Raw genomic sequence first — 19,565 nt, forward strand, 5'->3', positions numbered from 1 at the left:
AGAGGAGCAGGGCAGAGCACCAAAATGAAAGGAACCTGGGTCCCCGTTCTAAGAAGAGGACTGAGTACATATGGCTTGCTGGGGGGAGGACAAGAGTGCTGGCAGGTGAGTGGGGAAGTGACCAAAGGAAGGGAAAGCGGTCAATAAAGGCCAGCCGCCACAGTGGTTGGGGTGGGGGGGTGCTTAATTCCATGGGGGAAACTGTAGAATAGAACAGAGCATGACCTTCAGAGCTAGCCGAGGGGAGAGAACTGGGCGGTGCATACCCCACACCCATGGGTCCCTGGGGACCATGGATTCCCAGGCACGTCCAGTCTTCCATGTGCTCGTGGGCTGAGTGAAATGTCGGCAGCCCAGGGGCAGGCCTCTGCCAGAGGTGCAAGTGCTGGCTGTAGAAGCCAGGCTGGTGGGCACGCGCATGGTGACGAGATCTGAGCGGATGTGCACACGGCAGCAGCAGCAGCCATGGTTCTGCACAATGAAATAAACTTCTGTGTTCTCCAGGCCATATATTGAGGATTTTTTTTTTTTTATTTTTTTTTTGCAGCTCAACTTTTACCCTAACCAATCCAATTTCCAAATGCTATGCATATTAGGAAGTTTCGGTTTTATGTAATCTCTCCAAGCTCCTAGACTCCATGCGACATTCGTGGAGGTTACGTCATGGTTGGGAAACAAGGTTAATGCGAAGGAGCAGAAGTGTCTCAACAGAGCATGCATCACATGGCACTGCTGGGGCTTGGAGAGTAAATGACGTAGGCCCTCAGAGAAGGGCAGATGAGTGTGGATCAGCATGGTCGGAGAGGTCTTCTTGGCAGAGGTGAACTGAAGCTGAGCTTTATCTGCCGGAGAGGACTGGGAGAGATGGGGTAGAGGCCATCCTGGCTGAGCCATGGGCAGCTCCCCTGTGAGGTGCGCAGCAAGCAGGCACCTGGCTCACGTCTCGAACGGTGGTCTCAGGCCAGTTGGTGCTGGATTTAGCTGCATTGTGCATTTCAGCAGTGGGCTGCAGGATGCCTCTTAGCTGGAAGTGGCTTGGTGGAGCGAGTCCAGCCAAGGGCACATTGCCCTTGTTCCCTGTGTCCTAAGGTGGGGACGCTGGTGCCCCTCATGGCACCCTTGGTGTCACTAATGTCCAAGTGGCATGTTGGTTCCCTGAGGCCTAGCAACGAGGAAGCAGGGGTGAGTGTCCTGTGGTGCACTGGGGCTGGATGACCAGCCTGGGCTGGCACTCATGTTGGCAGTGTGTCCAACAGTCTCAACATCGTGTGAACACTCAGTCTCAGAAGGCAGAGCTGGGGGTACCTTGGAGGTCATCTGGTCTAGCCTCCTCATTTTAAGGATGATGACACTGAATCCAGGGAAGTTAATGAACTCCCAAGGTCATCAGAGGAACCTGAATCCAGATTTCTTCACTCTCTGGCAGGCAGCTGCAGCTGACATAGAAATAGGCTGGGCTGCAGGCCTCACATCTGCTACCAGCCACCTGAGGCCATTTGCTCCACCTTTAGGTCCCTTTTATTTATTCATGGACGCTCAGAACTAGAACAGAACTCAAGAGATTATCACATCGGTTCCTCTGGCTCCAGGCACATGTGCATCCTCAGTCCACAGCTGCTGGCTTGAGGTTGCCTTTCCCTGTCCTTTGGATACCCACAGCTCTTCTCTGCCACCTCTACCACACCGGTCTGCCAGTTCCTCCTGGTATCTAACTGCAGTCATTCCTGCTTTACTTTTGGTTTTATTTTAACCTCTAGGCATGGGTTGGTTTTGGTGATGACTGTGAGGAGTGGGTTAAAATCATTACATCTACATCACCTTCATTCTCTATATTATTTCCCCAGCCCTCCACACCTACTCCCATGGATTGAAGACAAATAGGAAAGATTGGGACTCCTTGGGCCCCAGTCATCCCCAAGACTGGGAGGAAGGGCGGAGGGCAGTGTCCCTGAGAGGCGACTGAGCTGTAAAGCTTTGACCCAAACCCAGGTAACTGAAAATCACCCTTGCCAGCTTGTCAAAAATCCCACCACTCTCCATAACTCCTGTCTGTAAATATGGAACATTTTTGCCCCTATCCTAGATTCCCTTTGTGTTTTGTTTTCTTTGAGAAAATACTAGCAGCTTTCTTTGTTCTCTTTGGGAAATACGTGTGGAATGGAGAGAAAGGAAGAATGGGTATAGCCTTCAGCACAGAGGGGAATGTGGAGGGGGTCCCTCTGTAGCTAGGGCTAATTCCCTGTGCCCAGTGCAGGCGGGGAAGTAGAGAGGACTCCGTGGGGGCACCCTGTCTCTGGAGAATCAGACCTACAGTTCAAGGTACTTATGACAAATACGAGACGTAAGATGGACTAAACTGGGTGGGGGAGAGGTTGGGGCCCATCTGAATATCCTAGAACCAAGTAAAGAAAGCTCAGTGTGGACTATAGGAATTAAAGAGGGTGTTATGAACAAGAAATGTTAGTGGGATGCTGACCCATTTGACAGGATGAGCCAAAAAACAGGATGAGAAGCTCAAGTGCTCAGGGGGAGGAGTGAAGAAAGCAGAGGCTTCGTGCTGCAAAGGAGTAGGGACCAGAGCAGGAGAGTTAAGCTAATTCCAGGGGTGCATGGGGGGCTGCTGAGGGAGGGAGCAAATTAGCAAAGAACCAGGCAGGGCAGGGGAAGGATGGTTATCCAATGCCAAGGCCAGACAGGAGGTCATTTGGTCAGCACCAGACCTGTGATGGCCTAGGAAGACTTCATGTGATGGGAATATTCATATCCATGTCTCAGGAGCTTTCTGGGGTGAGTGGAGATGGAGGGACCCAGTGAGTGGGGCAGTAGGAAGGAAGATGGACAGTTCCTTGTGGATTGTGATGTGTCTCAAATCCCAGCAGGCCTGGAGATGTCCTCACAAGTCCCACACAGCATGTACATGAGGGGCAGTGACAGGGGCTGGATGGCAAGAGGGCCTTGTCCTGCCAGGTTGGGCTCATCTTTCCTCCCTGCTCTAAGAATCCCTGGGATGATTGAGCTGACCTTGCCATATCCCAGAGGAGTATCTTTGTCAAAGCTATGGGGGCTGCAGCGGGGTGGGGGTGGGGTTCTCTGAGAGTAACAGGTGTGTAATCACTTGGTGCTGAAAGTCTAAAGGTCTTCTGTCTGCTGCACTTTCATTCTGGAACAAGAGAATGAAACTCTCCATTCCTTCCTAAAGCATTTGCAGCTCTCAGTAACTTGACTCTGGCCTCATTTCTCATTACTGTCCCATCATCATCGTCATCACCATCATCACGTTAATAACAAAACTAAAGTTAACTAGATTTTATTGAGTATCTGTATGTGCAAGGAACTCTTTTAAGCATTAAACATATAGCAACATTTAATCTTTATGACAACCCAATGGGCAGGAACTAGTGTCTCCATCTCACAAACCACAAAAGAGGCAACAAAGGCACAGAGAAAGGAACTGGCCCAAGGTCTCTAAGCCAGCATGTGGCAGGACAATGGGTATACCAGACGCTGGAACATTTTTTTTTTAGATTAAAAAAAATTATTTTTATTTGAAAGAGAGAGCATGAAGTTGGGGGGGGGGCAGAGGGAGATGGAGAAGCAGGCTCCTCACTAAGCAGGGAGCTTGATGACTGGCCTAATCCCAGGACCTGGGGATCATGACCTGAGCCAAAGGCAGATGCTTAACTGACTGAGCCACCCAGGTGCCTGAGCACTGCATCTTCTTGCATACCATGCACACTTATGTCCCCAGCCTTTCCCTCATGCCTGGACTGCCTTTCCACTTCTCGGCTTCTCATCCATTTGATGGACAGCCACACAAAACCTAGCTTGCAAGACCTTAGCTTAAAAGTCACCCCTTCTGGAAAATCTTCCCCAGCCTCCTTTCTCTAAGCTCCCCCAGCACACCCTGATTATAGTGTCGATCACATCATGCTGCTGTTTTTTGTTCATGTTCTTGTTATTTCCCTCAGAGGAAGAAACCACCCATATGTATGTATACACACACACACACACACACACAGGGCTTGATCTGGGCATGGGAGGAAGAATCATGTTTAAAATAAAATGTATAGATCTTTTGTAACGGGCTAAGGTATTCTGGAGAAAAGGAAAACAGGATATATATATATATGTATATATATATATATATATATATATATATACACACATTTGCATTTTGTAAGTAAACGTTTCATTGACATATAAAGGAACTGTATTTTTGTTCAAGTTCATGCCTTCCTTCTCCCTTCCCTGTCCAGGTCTGGTGTGGAACAGGGCTGCAATAAATATTCATTGAATAGAGATGTCTTTCTGCCCCCACTCAGCTCCTTTCCTGACCACCCTGTTCCTGACTCTATGCTGTGTGGGAGAATCCAGACACATCTTGTACAGCTGCAGCTCAGTATGGCCCATGTTGGCTGGGATTCAAGGAGTAATTGCAGACAAATAAGCATTATTACAACCCGCATCAATCAACATCCCTCTCCTCAAATGCTCTCACCAGGAAACAGGGGATCTCAGTAAGATGCTTTCTTGTTTAAGCTGAAGCATTTTTCTGGTGCCGAGGGAGGGTGTGGTACTCAGAGGGTCGCCAAGTACTGACCATCTCTAACTGAGTCTGTAGAACATACTGCCTGTATCATTTGAGATTACAGGCCTGTAGAGGCAGACAGACCTGAATTCAAATCCTGCCAGTCACTGTCTCTCCCTGTGAACTTCATGAGGGGCTTAGCTTCTCTGAGTTTCAGTGTTCTCATAGGTAACATGGAGTCAATAATACTTCTTGGAAATGTGTTGCAATGATTGAATGAGATAGTGCAGTTAAAACATCAGAAGATTTCCCAGGCGATTAATAAATAAAAACTTTCCTTTCCTCCCACTTCTTAATTAATCATTGTATTCTTTGTTCTTTATTGGAGGTATGGTTTTGTAATCACAAGGGTTTTGCAACAGCAGCTAGATGTGAAGTTCCAAACCTATCTACATTTCAAACCTCGCAGAACACAGAATAACCAGCTTAGAGAAGCTTTCCTGGAGCCATAGGGGCTTGATCTGGGCATGGGAGGAAGAATCATGTTTAAAATAAAATGTATAGGGATCCCTGGGTGGCTCAGCGGTTTAGCGCCTGCCTTTGGCCCAGGGCACGATCCTGGAGTCCCGGGATCGAGTCCCGCATCGGGCTACCGGCATGGAGCCTGCCTCTCCCTCCTCCTGTGTCTCTGCCTCTCTCTCTCTCTATGTCTATCATAAATAAATAAATCTTTAAAAAAATAAATAAAATAAAAATAATAAAATAAAATAAAATGTATAGATCTTTTGTAAGGTGCTAAGGTATTCTGGAGAAAAGGAAAACAGGGCATTAGAAGACCTAACCATGAAACTTTCCTCACGTGACACCACCACCTTCGGAACCATCCATGATTTGTCTGCAGAGGAAGTTGCCTGTGCCATGGAGGCCTGGAAGGGCCTGGGAGCACCATGCTGCAGGAAGAAGGACTTGTCCTGGGCCACTGGCTCATCTAGCCACCTGTTTGCCAAAAAAAGTTTCTAAAACTTAACATTCAAGTGGCCAAGTGGCTGTTTACATGGTTGGTGCTCGAGTGTGGTAAAACTCAGCTTCTTTTTGCCAATCTGTTCAACTCAATCTAATAAAATATCCTGATGGTCTCCTTGGTCAAACATAATGGTAAGATTTGGGGATCCAGGAAAGACAACTTGACTTTAGAGTGGTCTGTGGGAAAGTAGGAACTAGAAACATGAGTGCCGACTTCTACCTGCAGGCAAGGGGACACCTGACCTCAGATTTGAAGGAAGAGGGATCTATTGCAATTATTATGTGCTACGTGAATGTTTTCAGTTCACTAGCCAAAAAAACAGATCAAGTAATGGTTAAGAGCAGTCATACCAACCTGGGTTCAGTCCCAAGTCTGTCATTTATTAGCTGTTACTATAGACAAGTCACTGAATTTTTCTGAGCCTCAGCTTCTTTTCTGTATAATGAGGATAGTGATAAAAAGAAAAAAAACAACTCCTACTTGAAATGTTTTTTTGTGAAGATCAATAATGGCCATGCATATAACACACTTAACACAGTGCCTATGTAATCACCCATAGCTGCTGCTGGTGATGGTGGTAGTGATTTTACCCTGAGAAGCTGAGGAATGGAGGACTAGAATCTCAAAGTGAATGTGAGGTTGGTGTGTTACCCGTTTTCTCTTGGCCTTCTGATATTTTTTATGAAGCTCATAAATTCTCTTCCCCCTCTGCCATCAAGAACTGGCTGGCTCTACCTCAATTCAGTTTAGACCTTCCGTCATCCCAGTGCTTCCCTGGCATGTCTAGTGAGAGAGAGAGTCACAGAGAACAAACACAGATTTGATTGTTCACCTGGGCTTTGGCCCCAAATTCCAATGAAGCCACAGTGAGTTGGACTGGATTTTCATCAAGTCTTTCATCTCCACAGAGAAACTAAAGTCCAGAAGGCTTCTGTTCCTCAGTGTTTTATTTACCTCAGTTTCAGCCATTATAAGTTGCTCTCTGGGGTGACCAAGTATTAGTCTGGACTCCTTATTTAGCAGTGCTATGTTGTTCAAATTATCTCACTATGAGTATAGACTTTCTCAACTTCATTATATTTTTTCTGTCAGTCAACAAGTTGTTTTCTCCCTTATTTTTCTGTCAGGTTATGCTGTATACATTTTGAAGCTTGTTAGTGGATGCCTACAAATTCTTGATTGTAAATTCTTAGTGGATTTTTTTAGTCATAGTGTCCATCCTTATCCTTACTCATATTTTTCAACTTAAATTCCATTTTGTCTGATTTTAGTATTATGAAATATATGTATATATATATATGGTAGTTTTATGGTTTTATTAACACAAATATGACATGCACATAAGCTGTCTATTCATTTTCTTCACTACGCAGCCTGGCATTGGGAATGGTGACTCTGATGGCCAGCTGGGCTGCTCTTTCCACAATGGCTTTGCGGTTCTTGGAGGATACATTGTGAGCAATCTTTGCACAATAAGATTTGTTGCACATCAGCAGCACTTCAAGCTCCTTGACGTTGTGGACTAGGAACTTCCAGAAGCCACTGGGCAGCATGTGCTTTGTTTTCTTGTTGCTTCCGTAACCAATGTTGGGCATCAAGATCTGGCCCTTGAATCTTCTGCGTACCCTATTGTCAATGCCTCTGGGTTTCCGCCAGTTGCACTTAATTTTGACATATCGGTCTGACTGGTGCCAGATGAACTTCTTGGTCCTCTTTTTAACGATCTTGGGCCTCACCAGAAGTCTGAGGGCAGCCATGATGCACAGCAATCGATAGCTGCCACCTCCGCAGGCGGTGCCGAGGAAGAGAGGGGCGAAATATATTTTTCTATATTTTCATCTTCAACCCTCTTCTTATTTTATTTCAGGAATGTTTCTTTGTAAACTATGTATAGTAGATTTAAGTTCAACCTGGTGACCTCCAACTTTTAAAAACTGAATGTATTTTACATATAATGGGTAAATTTAAGAGGTACAATGTGTTAATTTGATACATTTATATATTGTTATATGATTGTATTGTAGCAATATGTATGATCTCTGTCATGTTACATAATTATCTTTCCTTTTTAGTGGTTGGGATAATTAAGTTTTAGTCTCTTAGAAAGTTTGATAATTGTACAATATTTTTGTCTCCATTCATTGTACTATGAATTAGATCTCTATAGCTTATTTATTATTCACTGCAAGTTTGTGCCATTAAACAACATCAGTCTTATCTTCCAACCCTTCCAGCTGCTAACAACCACCATTTTGTTTTATGTTTTTTTAAAAAAATATTTTATTTATCTATTGGGAGATAGAACTAGAAAGAGAATGAGAGAGAGAATGAGCAAGGGGTAGAGGGAGAGGGAGAGGCATACACCTCACTGAGCAGGGAGCCCAAAATGGGGCTCAATCCCAGGACCCTGGGATCATGACCTGAGCTGAAGACAGCTTCTTAACCAACTGAGCCACCTAGGCACCCCTTGCTCTATTTTTTATAAGTTCAACTTTTTTAGATTCCAAAAATAAGTGATTTCATACAATATTTGTCTTTCTCTGATTTAACTCATCTATATAATGTCTCAAGGTCTATCCATGTTGTTGCAAATAGACAAGATATCCTCCTCTCTCATGGCTGAATAATATTCCATTGTAATGTATATGTAGACATATATGTCACTAACATTTTTTGATGACTTCCAACTTTTAATAAGTGAGTTTAAGCCATTTATGTCTATTGTAATTACCAGTATATTTGGTTTTATTTTAATAATCTTGTTATTTCCTACCTTACCTGCTTTTTTTTTCTCCTTTTACTGCCTTTTGTTTGTTAGTATTTTCTTGTTTCTCCTTTTTCCTTCCTCTGTCAATATAAATTCTCTTGTTTCTTGGCTACCTTTTCATGATACTGTTTTGTGAGTTCACATTTTTCATGAGAGCTTTTGTTTTCTTTTTTCTCTCTGTGCTTATCACCCTCTGATCGTGTGTGTGTGTGTGTGTGTGTATTGCTTCCATTCAGTTCTCTTGATCTTCAGATTCAGGCTTTATGTTGGTGTGTGTGTGTGTGTGTGTGTGTGTGTGTGAGGTCTTTTTCTATATGAATATTAAAAACTTAAGTGACTGAACCAGTAAATAACTTAGAGAAGTCCATGTTGCCAGGGTTTCTGTGCCTGTCCAGACTCATTTCAGACAACTAGCTTACAATGGGCCACAGTCCTAGGCAGGAAGAACAGCTTTCCCTAGCTCAGATACAGGATTGGGAGCCTGGCTGTGGCCTCCTACCTTGCATGAAGAGTTCCTTATCCCTCTTAGTCTTCAGGATTTGAACTTGCTGCTTGTTTCAGGTCTGGGAGTAGAGCAGGTCTGCATAACTTTATTATCTCTCTCTCTCTCTCTGCATATCTTTAAAATAGGTCCAGCCTAGTGATCTATATTCAAAGGGGTCTTGTTTAAGACTGATGACTAGAACGAGTAAAATGGGCTTCTCCCAGACTGACCTTTTGTCAGAATTGTGAAAGAAGCAGAGTTAGTTTTTATAGCTTCCTCCTTCTTCCATCTTTCCTCTTTCATTTCCCCTCTCCCTTCACTACTTCTTTATTGACCCAGACTCTTCTTGTCCAAAAATGAAAAACTCAACCCCCTCATCTGAGAGCCTTGAGCTTCACCACCCCTTATGCTCCTCCAAGGTATTTGTGTTGTAAAGAAGAGATCACTAATAGTGACAGACAATTCAGGTAACAGATGGAGATGGGAATTTGGATGATAGTCTTCATGTTTTTATATAAACCCAGGGGCATAGGGTCGTAACTGGCAGGGACCACACTTTTGCATTCTCTGAGTCCCTTTTGAACTGAGCTGGACCAAGGACTCTGACAGCTGTGGATGCTGTCTCTGACAACCCTACATCATTGTGAATATCTTATTGGGAAGGTTCAAATAGACAATGATTTCACAGGATGTTGGTCAGAAGAAACCATAGTGATCTCTTCTTTCATTTGCTTCATGTCTTCTATGGGCAGGTCCTTAAGAGGTCCATCCTAATGGTCAGTGAAGAAGTTATACCATCTCTTTATGCCTGAGGGTGGAGGACAGCCCTCCTGGGGGCTTGGCCAAACCGGATAGAAAGCAGCATGTAAGAAAATTTCTACCAACCATTTCATGACTCATAGATCATAGCCTCCCCAAATGTCCAGTCACTGTTAGAAAGTGGATGTTCATGTTTCTCATTCCCTACCACTGGCTGTCCTGACTTGCCAGGTGGCATAGTTTCTGTTTCATTCTAAAGGGAGCAGAGGATGTGGAAAATCTTTGGTGGCTTTTGGCAGGCAAAGGATCAAAGCAGTGTTTAGCAGCCAAAGGCACAATCAAAAAGGCCAAGATCAAAGGGGAAGGGCCTCATTTGAGAGTGAACTCTTCTGTTCCTCATTACAGTCCTTGCCAAGGCTTCTATCATTCCCTGTTGAAAGGAACAAGGATGAGGAGTTTCGGCTGCGGCCGGCTGCTGAAGCCACGTGCTGACAGAAAATCCTGGAACAGCTGCTATTTAACTGTAAACCTTAAAATTAAAATAAAATCCACTGATTTATAAGAGGGAAAAAGGGTCAGCACTAGCAGGGTCAGAAAAAACATTTTCAAGAGCCCTTGGGTTGGCTTACATCCTAGGTATAAAATGGAAGGTGGAAGTGTTTGCCATGGAAACCTTCAGAGGGAAGATGAGGCAACCCAAGTCTTAGTAGGTGGTTTCGGTCCTTGTTTCAGATGCCCAGTGCACCAGGGGGAAATAATTGAGGCCTTGATAAATAGGAAATCTGGAGAGGCTATACCTGAGGGTCAATGCATTTCGTAAGGGGAAGTCTTCCTCCTTCGTCACTGAGGATAGGGAATCTGTGTCCCAAACTTTATGGTGGGTAGTTTAGGGTATATTTTGTGTTTGTAGGGTTTTATTTTGACTTTATATTGTAGCTGTTTTTTTTTTTTTATAGCAAACCAAAAATGTTGAACAGGATGCCTACCAGTATTTACTTGCTGACTTTATTTCTCTTCTGTCTGAGAAAGAACCCTAGCTTGGGTAGGGGTGATGCAAGCTGCTCTTCCCCTAACTCAGGCAAACCCCTCACCTCTCTGTGCCTCAGTTTCCCCATCATACCATGAGGACATGAGATGAGATGAGTGCTCCCTAGATGCACTTTTTAGAAAAGTCAACAAAACTTGGGCAAGGCATTGGGTGGATGGGGGCTTAAGTGTCCTAGTATCACAACAAGCATGTGCAGGTTAAATTCAAGTTGGCATGGAAGCTGCCATACAACTCCCCTGGCTTTTGGCTGTTTCACTCTTACTCCTCACCCCAAATCTGCTTCCCTCGGACCATCTCCAAGATTCTTTCCAGCTCTGACAAGCAGAGCTCTGCTGGAGGCTACTGTGGCATCACAATCGCATTTTTCCTGGAGGACACGTTCTCTTGCACTCCTATAGGCCTCTGCAAAGGCTTTATTATGGGATGGCACTGGGCTCATTCTTTCCAAGTGAAAGACTCCCTGTCCATCTGAAGCAAAGCTTATTATTCCTTGAGAGGAAAAGCCTTGTCATTCTCAATGTGCTTCTCGTCCGCCTTTTCTCTCTTCATCAACGTGAGCGGGTATTAATCTCACTTAATTCCCTGCAGCTGGCCTCACTTTGCTTGGCTGTTTGGGGATAAGGTTCTTTTTGTTCCCCTTTTCTTTCTTCTTAGGCAAACAGATTTTCTTTTGAGTTCTGGATGAATGTCTTTCCAAGTTTTTGGTGGGAAGCAGCCCTCTCAGAAACAATTTCTCCTGGGGCAGAGCATTAGAGCAGCACATAGGGAAGAAGCCATTTTCTGCGGTTGTCCTGCAGTGGGGGGGTCAGTTTCCTGTGCTGACAGGTAGGGTTAACAGAGGCTAAGGGAGCCCATGGTCAGATCTGGATCCATGTTCATTACTAGGTGTGACCTTGAGAAATCCCCTTATCCCCTCTGAGCCACATTCAGACTATCTTCAACAACAGGAGATTTGGATTTGATATGGTTTATAATGTTTAAGACTACTTTAGAAACCTCTTTTGAATTGAAAGCTATAGAAACTCAATATGAATCATGTAAAACCACTGCTTTTGTAGGTCAAAAATGTCAAGTGTATCATATGGCTTATCCCAGAGTTTACTATTTTTTTTTTTTTAAGAGGAGGAAGAGGTGTAGAGTGAGAGAATCTTAAGCAGGCTCCACACCTAGCATGGAGCTTGATGCAGTGCTTGACTTCACAACCCTGCGATGACCTGAACCAAAATCAAGAGTTGAATGCTTAACTGACTAAGCCACCCAGGCACTCCTATCCCAGCATTTCTTAACCTTGGCACTCTTGACCTTGGGGGTGGATAATTATGGGAGGTTGTCTTGAATAGAGTGGTCAGTAGCATTCTTGGCCCTTGCTCACTGGATGCCAGTAGCACTCCTCAGGTTTTGACAATCAAAAATGTCTTTAGACATTTCCAAATGTTTCCTGGAAGGGGGCAAAATTGCTCCTGATTGAGACCCAATGTTTTAATCTAACAAAATAATTAAGAGGTGAGAGTCTCCTTTGAAGGCAAGTGAGAAGGAGTGTTACCCAGATACATTCTCTGTAGCTCCAGAGGCTCTTCTGACACACCACTGTTTTAGGAGACAAAGTTTAAAAACTGTTAGAGTCCAGAGTATCTCTCAGCTCAAAACTCCCAGATGAATCCAGGATCCTCTTTCTAGGTCAGATTTTTCATTGGAAAGGCAGAGGATTGGGCTCTGAAGGAATAGCCAGCAGCATCCTTGGTGCACTCAGCTTCCATTTTGGAAGGATGTGTAACAGTACAAGTTGCTTTTCTTAAGAATCTTCATTTGAACACCTTCTCCAGGAAGCCTTCCATCATAACAACAATGAGAGAACATGCTCTTGACTCTTGTTATGTGTTCTGGAAAGGACCTATCTATTCTCTTCCACCAAACAGAGTTGCCCTTCCCTTCTGCAGACTCAGGGATGGAGACTCTTTGAGATGTTGGCATTAGGACCTAGGGCAGGTACTTGAGCATGAGGAAGTCCAGAAAGGCAGGCCAGGCACTTGATGTGCTTGCTCAGGCTTGGGGCTTGGCAGGAAACAAATCTATGGTGTATTTGGATCCATGCTGAGTCATATGCCGTGCCTCTAAAGCCCTTACAACAGGACCTTCATCTCAGCCTCTACTTCGTTCTATCACACCAGCTGGGGGACCTTGGATGAACCTCTGCTTCCTCATCTGCAAAATGCAGCCATCAAGACTTCTTTTACATGATGATTGAGAAGAATAAATTTAGATTACCTATTTAAATACCTACACAGTGCCAGGCACACATCGCTTCGGGAAACAATCGTGAGTGTGTGATTCCTGTGAAGATTTTGATGCTGGCATCAGTCTCCCTGGTCAGGCTGTCATCCCAAGAAGCCCCCAGCCTCTCTCATGGTGACAGAGAACTGGCCAGACTGGGGCAGATATTCCTGGGTTCTAAGTGCATCCCCAGGGATATACCTTTTATGAGGACAAACCCTTTCTTCCATAACAGGAAATAAATCTTCAAAGCACTTCTGCTCATTAGACTTCAATTGCCTGGTTTAGTGACACAACCTTGCAGGGTCATACATCCATCCCTTCTGCAGGTATTTACTGAGGGTTTATGAGGTGGCATGATACTTTTATTTGGAGCCTCCCTTCTTTACTCTTAAGGGTTATTTGCTTTTATTTTACTTTATGTCTTTCCCCAAATAAAAATCACCATTTTTTTCTGATTATAAAAATAGTACATGCTCATAATAAATATAGTTTCAAACAATACAGAAAAGTATGAGAACAGTAAAAATGACTCAAACTTTTGTCTCAGAGATCTTCCCACTCTTGACATCTTGTGGCCTGCCTTTCAGAGTTTCTGGATGCACCTACACATGATTTCACATGCATGCACTCAAGGAATATTCACTGCTTTTACCTTTTTATTTAAGTATAATGTGTAACATGCATATAGAAAAGTGCACAAATCCTTAGTGTACGAATCAAATCTTTACAAATCTTTGCTCATGCAGACACACCACACAGATCAAAATACAGAGCATTTCCCAGAACCCCAGAACACCACTTGTAGAGATCACCCATCACACCAGTATTCTGACTTTGTCGTCATACATTATACTGACTATTTTTGAACTTTATTATGGGACTTATGCAGTTAATATATCCTTTTGTGCCTGGCTTTTAAAAAATATTTTATTTATTTATTTAGAGAGAGCATGTGTGCACAAGTGGGAGAGGAACAAAGGGAGAGGGAGAGAGAGAATCTCAAGCAGACCTGCTCTGAGCACAGAGCCCTACATGAGGCTCGATTCCACAACCCTGAGATCATGACCTGAGCCAAAATCAAGAGTCTGACATTTAACCAACTGAGCTACCCAGACACCCCTGTGTCTGGCTTTTTTAGTTTGACATTGGGAGAGTCATTCATTTTAGGGCCTATAGTGCTTCATTCTTTTTCATTGCTGTATAACATTTATTTATCCTACTAATACATTTATTTTATGAATGCTGAGCATTTGAGTTGGTCCCAGTTTTTGACTATTAATAACGAATGCTCCTATGCATGGTAAATTAGTTTTCTAAACCCTGATGGTAAAGACAACTTGGCATCTATCTATAAGTACCTCTTAAGCAAAAAGGAAACATGGAAATATCTGCCCCATGTAGGATCTTGGTTTCCCTATTATACATTTAGAGGCTTGGAAGAGATGCTCTGTCAAGCTTCTTCCAACAGGAACGTGAGGGGGTTTGGGGAATGCATCTTCACATCCAGACACATCCTTGATCCTTCTCTACTTGAAGGTAGATGTACTAGTTAGGATTCTCCAGAAGAACAGAACCAATAGTGTATATATATAGAGAGATATATATATATAAGAGGAGGATGATTATAGGTTATGGAGGCCTAGAAGGCCATGATCTGCTGTCTGCAAGCTGGAAAACTAGGAAAGTCTGTGGTGTAATTCAATATAGGTCCACAGGCCTCAGAACTAGGGCAGCCGGTGGTTTCAGTCCCAATCTGAGTCCAAAGGCTGGGAGGGCAGGAGAAGATACATGCCTCAGCTCCAGCAAAAAGCAAATTTGCCCTGCCTCCACTTTTTTGTTCTATTCAGGCCCTCAACAGATTGGATGATGCCCACCCACGCTGGTAAGGGCAATCTTTTTACACAGTCTACTAATTAAAATGCTAATCTCTTTCAGAAACACCCTCACAGACACACTCAGAAATAATGTCTTACTAGCTATCTGGGCATCCTCTCATCCCTTCAAATTGACACATAAAATTAACCATCACAGCAGGCTCACTCCAGGACCCATCCCTTCCATTTGGGTATTGACCCACATCTCCTGAGTAAAACAAAGCAAACCTTCATCTTGGCCCCCTTCTAACCTGGGTCACTTAGAGGGTCCCAGGATCATTTCTTCCCCTTCCAGAAAACCCCTCTCCCTCCGCTCCCAGCCCTGGAGGTGTTTTAGCCTTTTGGTCAGACCAATGAATAGATCATGACCTCTAACCCCCTCCTCCCCACTGCTTCTTGGCTCTTCCCTCCCATACCTCCAGACAAAGTAGTTTGTTTCCCATTGAGGACAGCAGGGAATGGCCCCCAGCGGTTAGATACTCTTGGCATGGGCCTAGACTGGTGGAACACTTAGCAGTCCTGAGAAGAGCAGAATGAGGGCTCTTGGCACACACATGAGCAGGTGAGGCCCGGAGAGGTGGAGGCTAGTGTAGGCATGTGGGAATGATCCCAACTAACGAAATCTCCCCTTGTAAATTCATTTCCTGGGATGATCACCGGTCCCCAGGCAGGCAGATCAGGAGTTAAAAAACAGACTTCTCTAATAGTTTTACTTTCAAATGCTGACTCTGCCATTCAGGCATCCAGGACCTTGGATAAGATAATAACTTTTTGAAACTGCAGTTTTGTTGCATTTAAAATGAGGATAAACCCTATCTCCCAGAGTTGTCATGAGGATGAAATGAGACAGTGCATGTCACCCTTTTGGTACACAGTGTTTGCACATTGTCAGGTCAGCACCCTGGGGCAGGAAAGTGAGAATCCTCTACCTTCCATGCAGAAAAGAGTGGTCAGGAGTCAGGATCCGTGGTCCTGGTGTGAGCCCGGCCCCCTCTAACTCTTGGCATCCCCATCGCTTTGATGAGCAGGCTGGCTTTGGTCATCTCTGGACCCCTCCTACTTGTAATTCTCTTGGCATCTGTGCAGCCATGATTGCTGCTTCCAAAGACAAATTTTCAGTGTAGGGGAGTAGATAAAACAGACTTAGAAGTTGGGGAATGAATTAAATACTTAGTTCCCCTAATCTTTAATTCTCTCATCTATAAAATGGAATAGTAATAATACCCCTTTATACAGCCATAGGAAGAATAAACAAAGTAACGTATGTAAAGCACTTAGCACAGTGGAAGTCATGATAATAATAATGGAACAGTAAATATTACATAATAATTGTGTCATATCAATATTACCCATAATTAACTTAAGTATTTCCTCCAATTGCAAGGAAGGAGTTGAACTTTTATTTTATTTTTTTACTTGAATATTTATTTATTTATTTAAATTTATTTTTTATTGGTGTTCAATTTACCAACATACAGAATAACGCCCAGTGCCCGTCACCCATTCACTCCCACCCCCCGCCCTCCTCCCCTTCTACCACCCCTAGTTTGTTTCCCAGAGTTGGCAGTCTTTACGTTCTGTCTCCCTTTCTGATATTTCCCACACATTTCTTCTCCCTTCCCTTATATTCCCTTTCACTATTATTTATATTCCCCAAATGAATGAGAACATATAATGTTTGTCCTTCTCCGACTGACTTACTTCACTCAGCATAATACCCTCCAGTTCCATCCACGGGAGTTGAACTTTTAAAGCTTGACTCCCAAGACAATCATAGGGAGCAAAGGGGTGTGTGATAATGTAACTTCCCCAAACTTAGAATAAAAGTATAATATTCTTGATTGTTAATAATGCTAAGTTAGGATGCAGACCTCTCACTCCATGTGGTGGGAAAGCTTAACTTAACTTTTTTCTGGGTTCCCTAATGCCCTCCCCAGTTCTGGAGATTGGGTCGTAATCCCTGGATGTCAGTGCCGTGGCATGGGCTAGGGGCAAGAGATTTGGAGGGCCACCAATTTCTCAATAATTGGTCCATATAGGGTCCCACATCTATCATCCAGTGGTAGTACAGGCTCAGAAGATCCATGCCCTTTGTGGGTTACAATTAGGGAGGAGGACTTGGCCATCTGTATGATGGTTTATACGGTCTTGTGCTTAGGTACATGTTACCATTCTGACTTGGGATGCAGGACTCACCCCCTCTCCAGCCAGGAGCATGATGCAGATCCCCTCTGTTCTGGACTCATGGGTTGCTCCTCTCCGCTCTCCTCCACTCTTCTCTGCCTCCCCTGGAACATGGCCTTCGAGAAACAATAGTGTGGAACTGAAATGTTTGCCAGGCGTCTATTCTTTTTCTGCCTTGCTACATGCTTTCTATCTTATCAGCAGCAGCTAAGAGCACACTAAAGATACAACGTTCTGTCTTAAGAATTTTAGGTTTTTTTTTTTTTTTTTTTAGGCAGCATCTAACATCTACATACCAACTTATGTCTCAGTTATACATTGCTGTGCAACAAACCATCCCAGTACATAGTGGCTTAAAAAATAACCATCTATTCAGCTCAAGTTTCTGTGGGTCAGCAATTTGGGCTGGGCTTACTCAGGCAGTTCTGTTGGCTTTAGCTAGAATCACTTATACATCTGTGGTCTGCTGCCATTCAGCTAGGAAACCCTGCCTGTATGGGTTGGATGGCTGTCAGCTGGAGCAGTGGGGGCACTGGGTCTGACTCCCTGATTCCCATCATACAGCAGGCTAGCCAGACTGGTTCACACATGGTAATCGCAGGCTTCAAAGGGCACCAAGAGAAGCCAAGCCCGTTGTACAAGGACATTACAATTCTTTGCATGCATTTGCTGTTGTTTCATTGCCCAAAGCAAGTCACATGACCAAGGTCAGCGTCAGTGTAGAAGAGTCAATACCAAGGATATAGATGTAGTTAGGTTTGGACAAATTTGAGCCTTTCCTGAAACAATTTTCCAGAACTCATTCTGGCTCCTTTCCCCCTCCTGATAGGGGTTGAAATACTCTTTTTTTCCTTGATATAGCCCTGGATTAGATATTACAGTTTTAAGTTCAAGGAGAGAGGATAGGGTATGAACTGCCCCGAGGGCCGTGGGAAGGACGGGGCTAGGAGCAGAGAGCTCCCTGATGAAGAGACCTGAAGCCATTGATCAACAGCCAGGAATGCAAGGGTGAAAAATGAAATAAGTGGCTATCTGCCGGGTTGCTTCAAATTAATCATCTTTTAGCCCTTTTGGTGGGTGTATCATGGTACTCACTGTGTTGTTACCCACATTACCCTGATGGCTAATGATATGGAACACCCTTTCATGTGCTTCTTTACTACTTGGTTCTTTTATAAAATGCCTGCTCAAATCTTTTGCTCGTTTTTAAATAATTGAAGCATGATTAACATATCTATTACTATTAACTATTAACATAGTTTCAGGTGCACAACATAATGATTCAGTTTGTACACACTGTGAAGTGATCACCATGGTAAGTTGAGATACCATCCATCACCACCCATAGTTACAAAATTTTTTTCTTGTGATGAGAATTTTTAAGATTTACCCTATTGGTATCTTTCAGATATGCAATATGTATGGTTAACTACGGCACCGTGCTGTACATTACATCCCTGGGACTTATTTATTTTATAACTGGAAATTTGTGCCTTTTGACCTGCTTCATCCATTTTGTCCACCCCCCAACTCTTTTTTGCCAATTCTTAATTAAGTTATTTTTCTTTTTATTGTTGAGGTATGGGAATTCTTACTTATTCCAGATATGATTCCTTTGTCAGATGTATGTATTGTGAATGTTTTCATTCAGTCTGTGTCTTGTCTTTTTGTGTTCTTAATGGTGACTCTCAACAAGTAGACATTTTAAATTTTAATGAAGTCCAATTTATTTTTTTCTTTTCTGATTAGTGCCTTTTGTATCCTCTCAGAAATCTTTGCCTATTCTAATATTATAAAAATGTTTTATGTTTTCACATCTAGGTTTTGATATGTCCTAAATTAATTTCTGTGTATGATGAGGTAGGGGTCAAGTTACTTTTATAGTAAGTCTTGATGTCTGGTAGTCCTCCAGAATTTTTTCAAGGTTTTACATTTTAGAATCAGCTTTTTCAATTTATTTTAAAAAAAAAGGCCTACTGGAGTTTTTGTTTGGGTTGAATTTACTCTATAGATCAATTCGGGTTGAAATGATGTCTTGATAATACTGACTGTCCTTGGATCCATGAGCATGGTTTATCTCCTCATTTATTTATGTATTCCTCTTAGCAGTGTTTTGTAGTTTTAAGTCAGAGGTCTTTTAGATCTCCTGTTAAGTATATCACTTAGTATGTAATATTTTTATGCTATTATAATTTTATTTTCTAATTTTCTGATAGTAGAAAAGATTGATTTTTCATATTGAAAAGAAATATGTTCTCACAGACTTGATAGACTGATTGTTCTGTAGCTATGGTAACAAGTAGCCACTAGAACTAGCTTTAAACTTATTCAATTGATCAATGACAACTTGCTTCAGTGAACATGCTTTTCCAAACTACAAATCATCATTATCTGCTCGCTTTTGAAAATCAGCCACCAGGGACAAATTGAGTTCAATAAACACACTTCTGAGGGGCGACTGGTCAATAGCAGTCTCACCTGAGTGAGCATGCTTCCACAGATGATGTCAATCCACTTATGATATCTAAAAGTCCACCAGTCTCTGAACTCCACTGTCTAATTTACCTTATTATGTGAAAGAGTGCTGCTTGATTTCCAAGTGTTTGGAATTTTTCTAATTATC

At 43.2% G+C, this 19,565-nt stretch overlaps 1 protein-coding gene across 1 annotated transcript; it reads right to left on the reverse strand.

The window, feature by feature from the left end:
- Positions 1-6,873: 6,873 nt before the first annotated feature.
- On the reverse strand, positions 6,874-7,338 carry LOC112660209 (60S ribosomal protein L32-like). The gene has a single exon (XM_035713641.2). The coding sequence runs from the start codon at positions 7,307-7,309 to the stop codon at positions 6,902-6,904; it is 408 nt and encodes a 135-aa protein (XP_035569534.2). The 5' UTR covers positions 7,310-7,338; the 3' UTR covers positions 6,874-6,901.
- Between the last annotated feature and the right edge of the window lie 12,227 nt (positions 7,339-19,565).

This window comes from Canis lupus, chromosome 2 (genome assembly GCF_003254725.2).
Source record: "Canis lupus dingo isolate Sandy chromosome 2, ASM325472v2, whole genome shotgun sequence".
NCBI classification, from domain to species: Eukaryota; Metazoa; Chordata; class Mammalia; order Carnivora; family Canidae; genus Canis; species Canis lupus.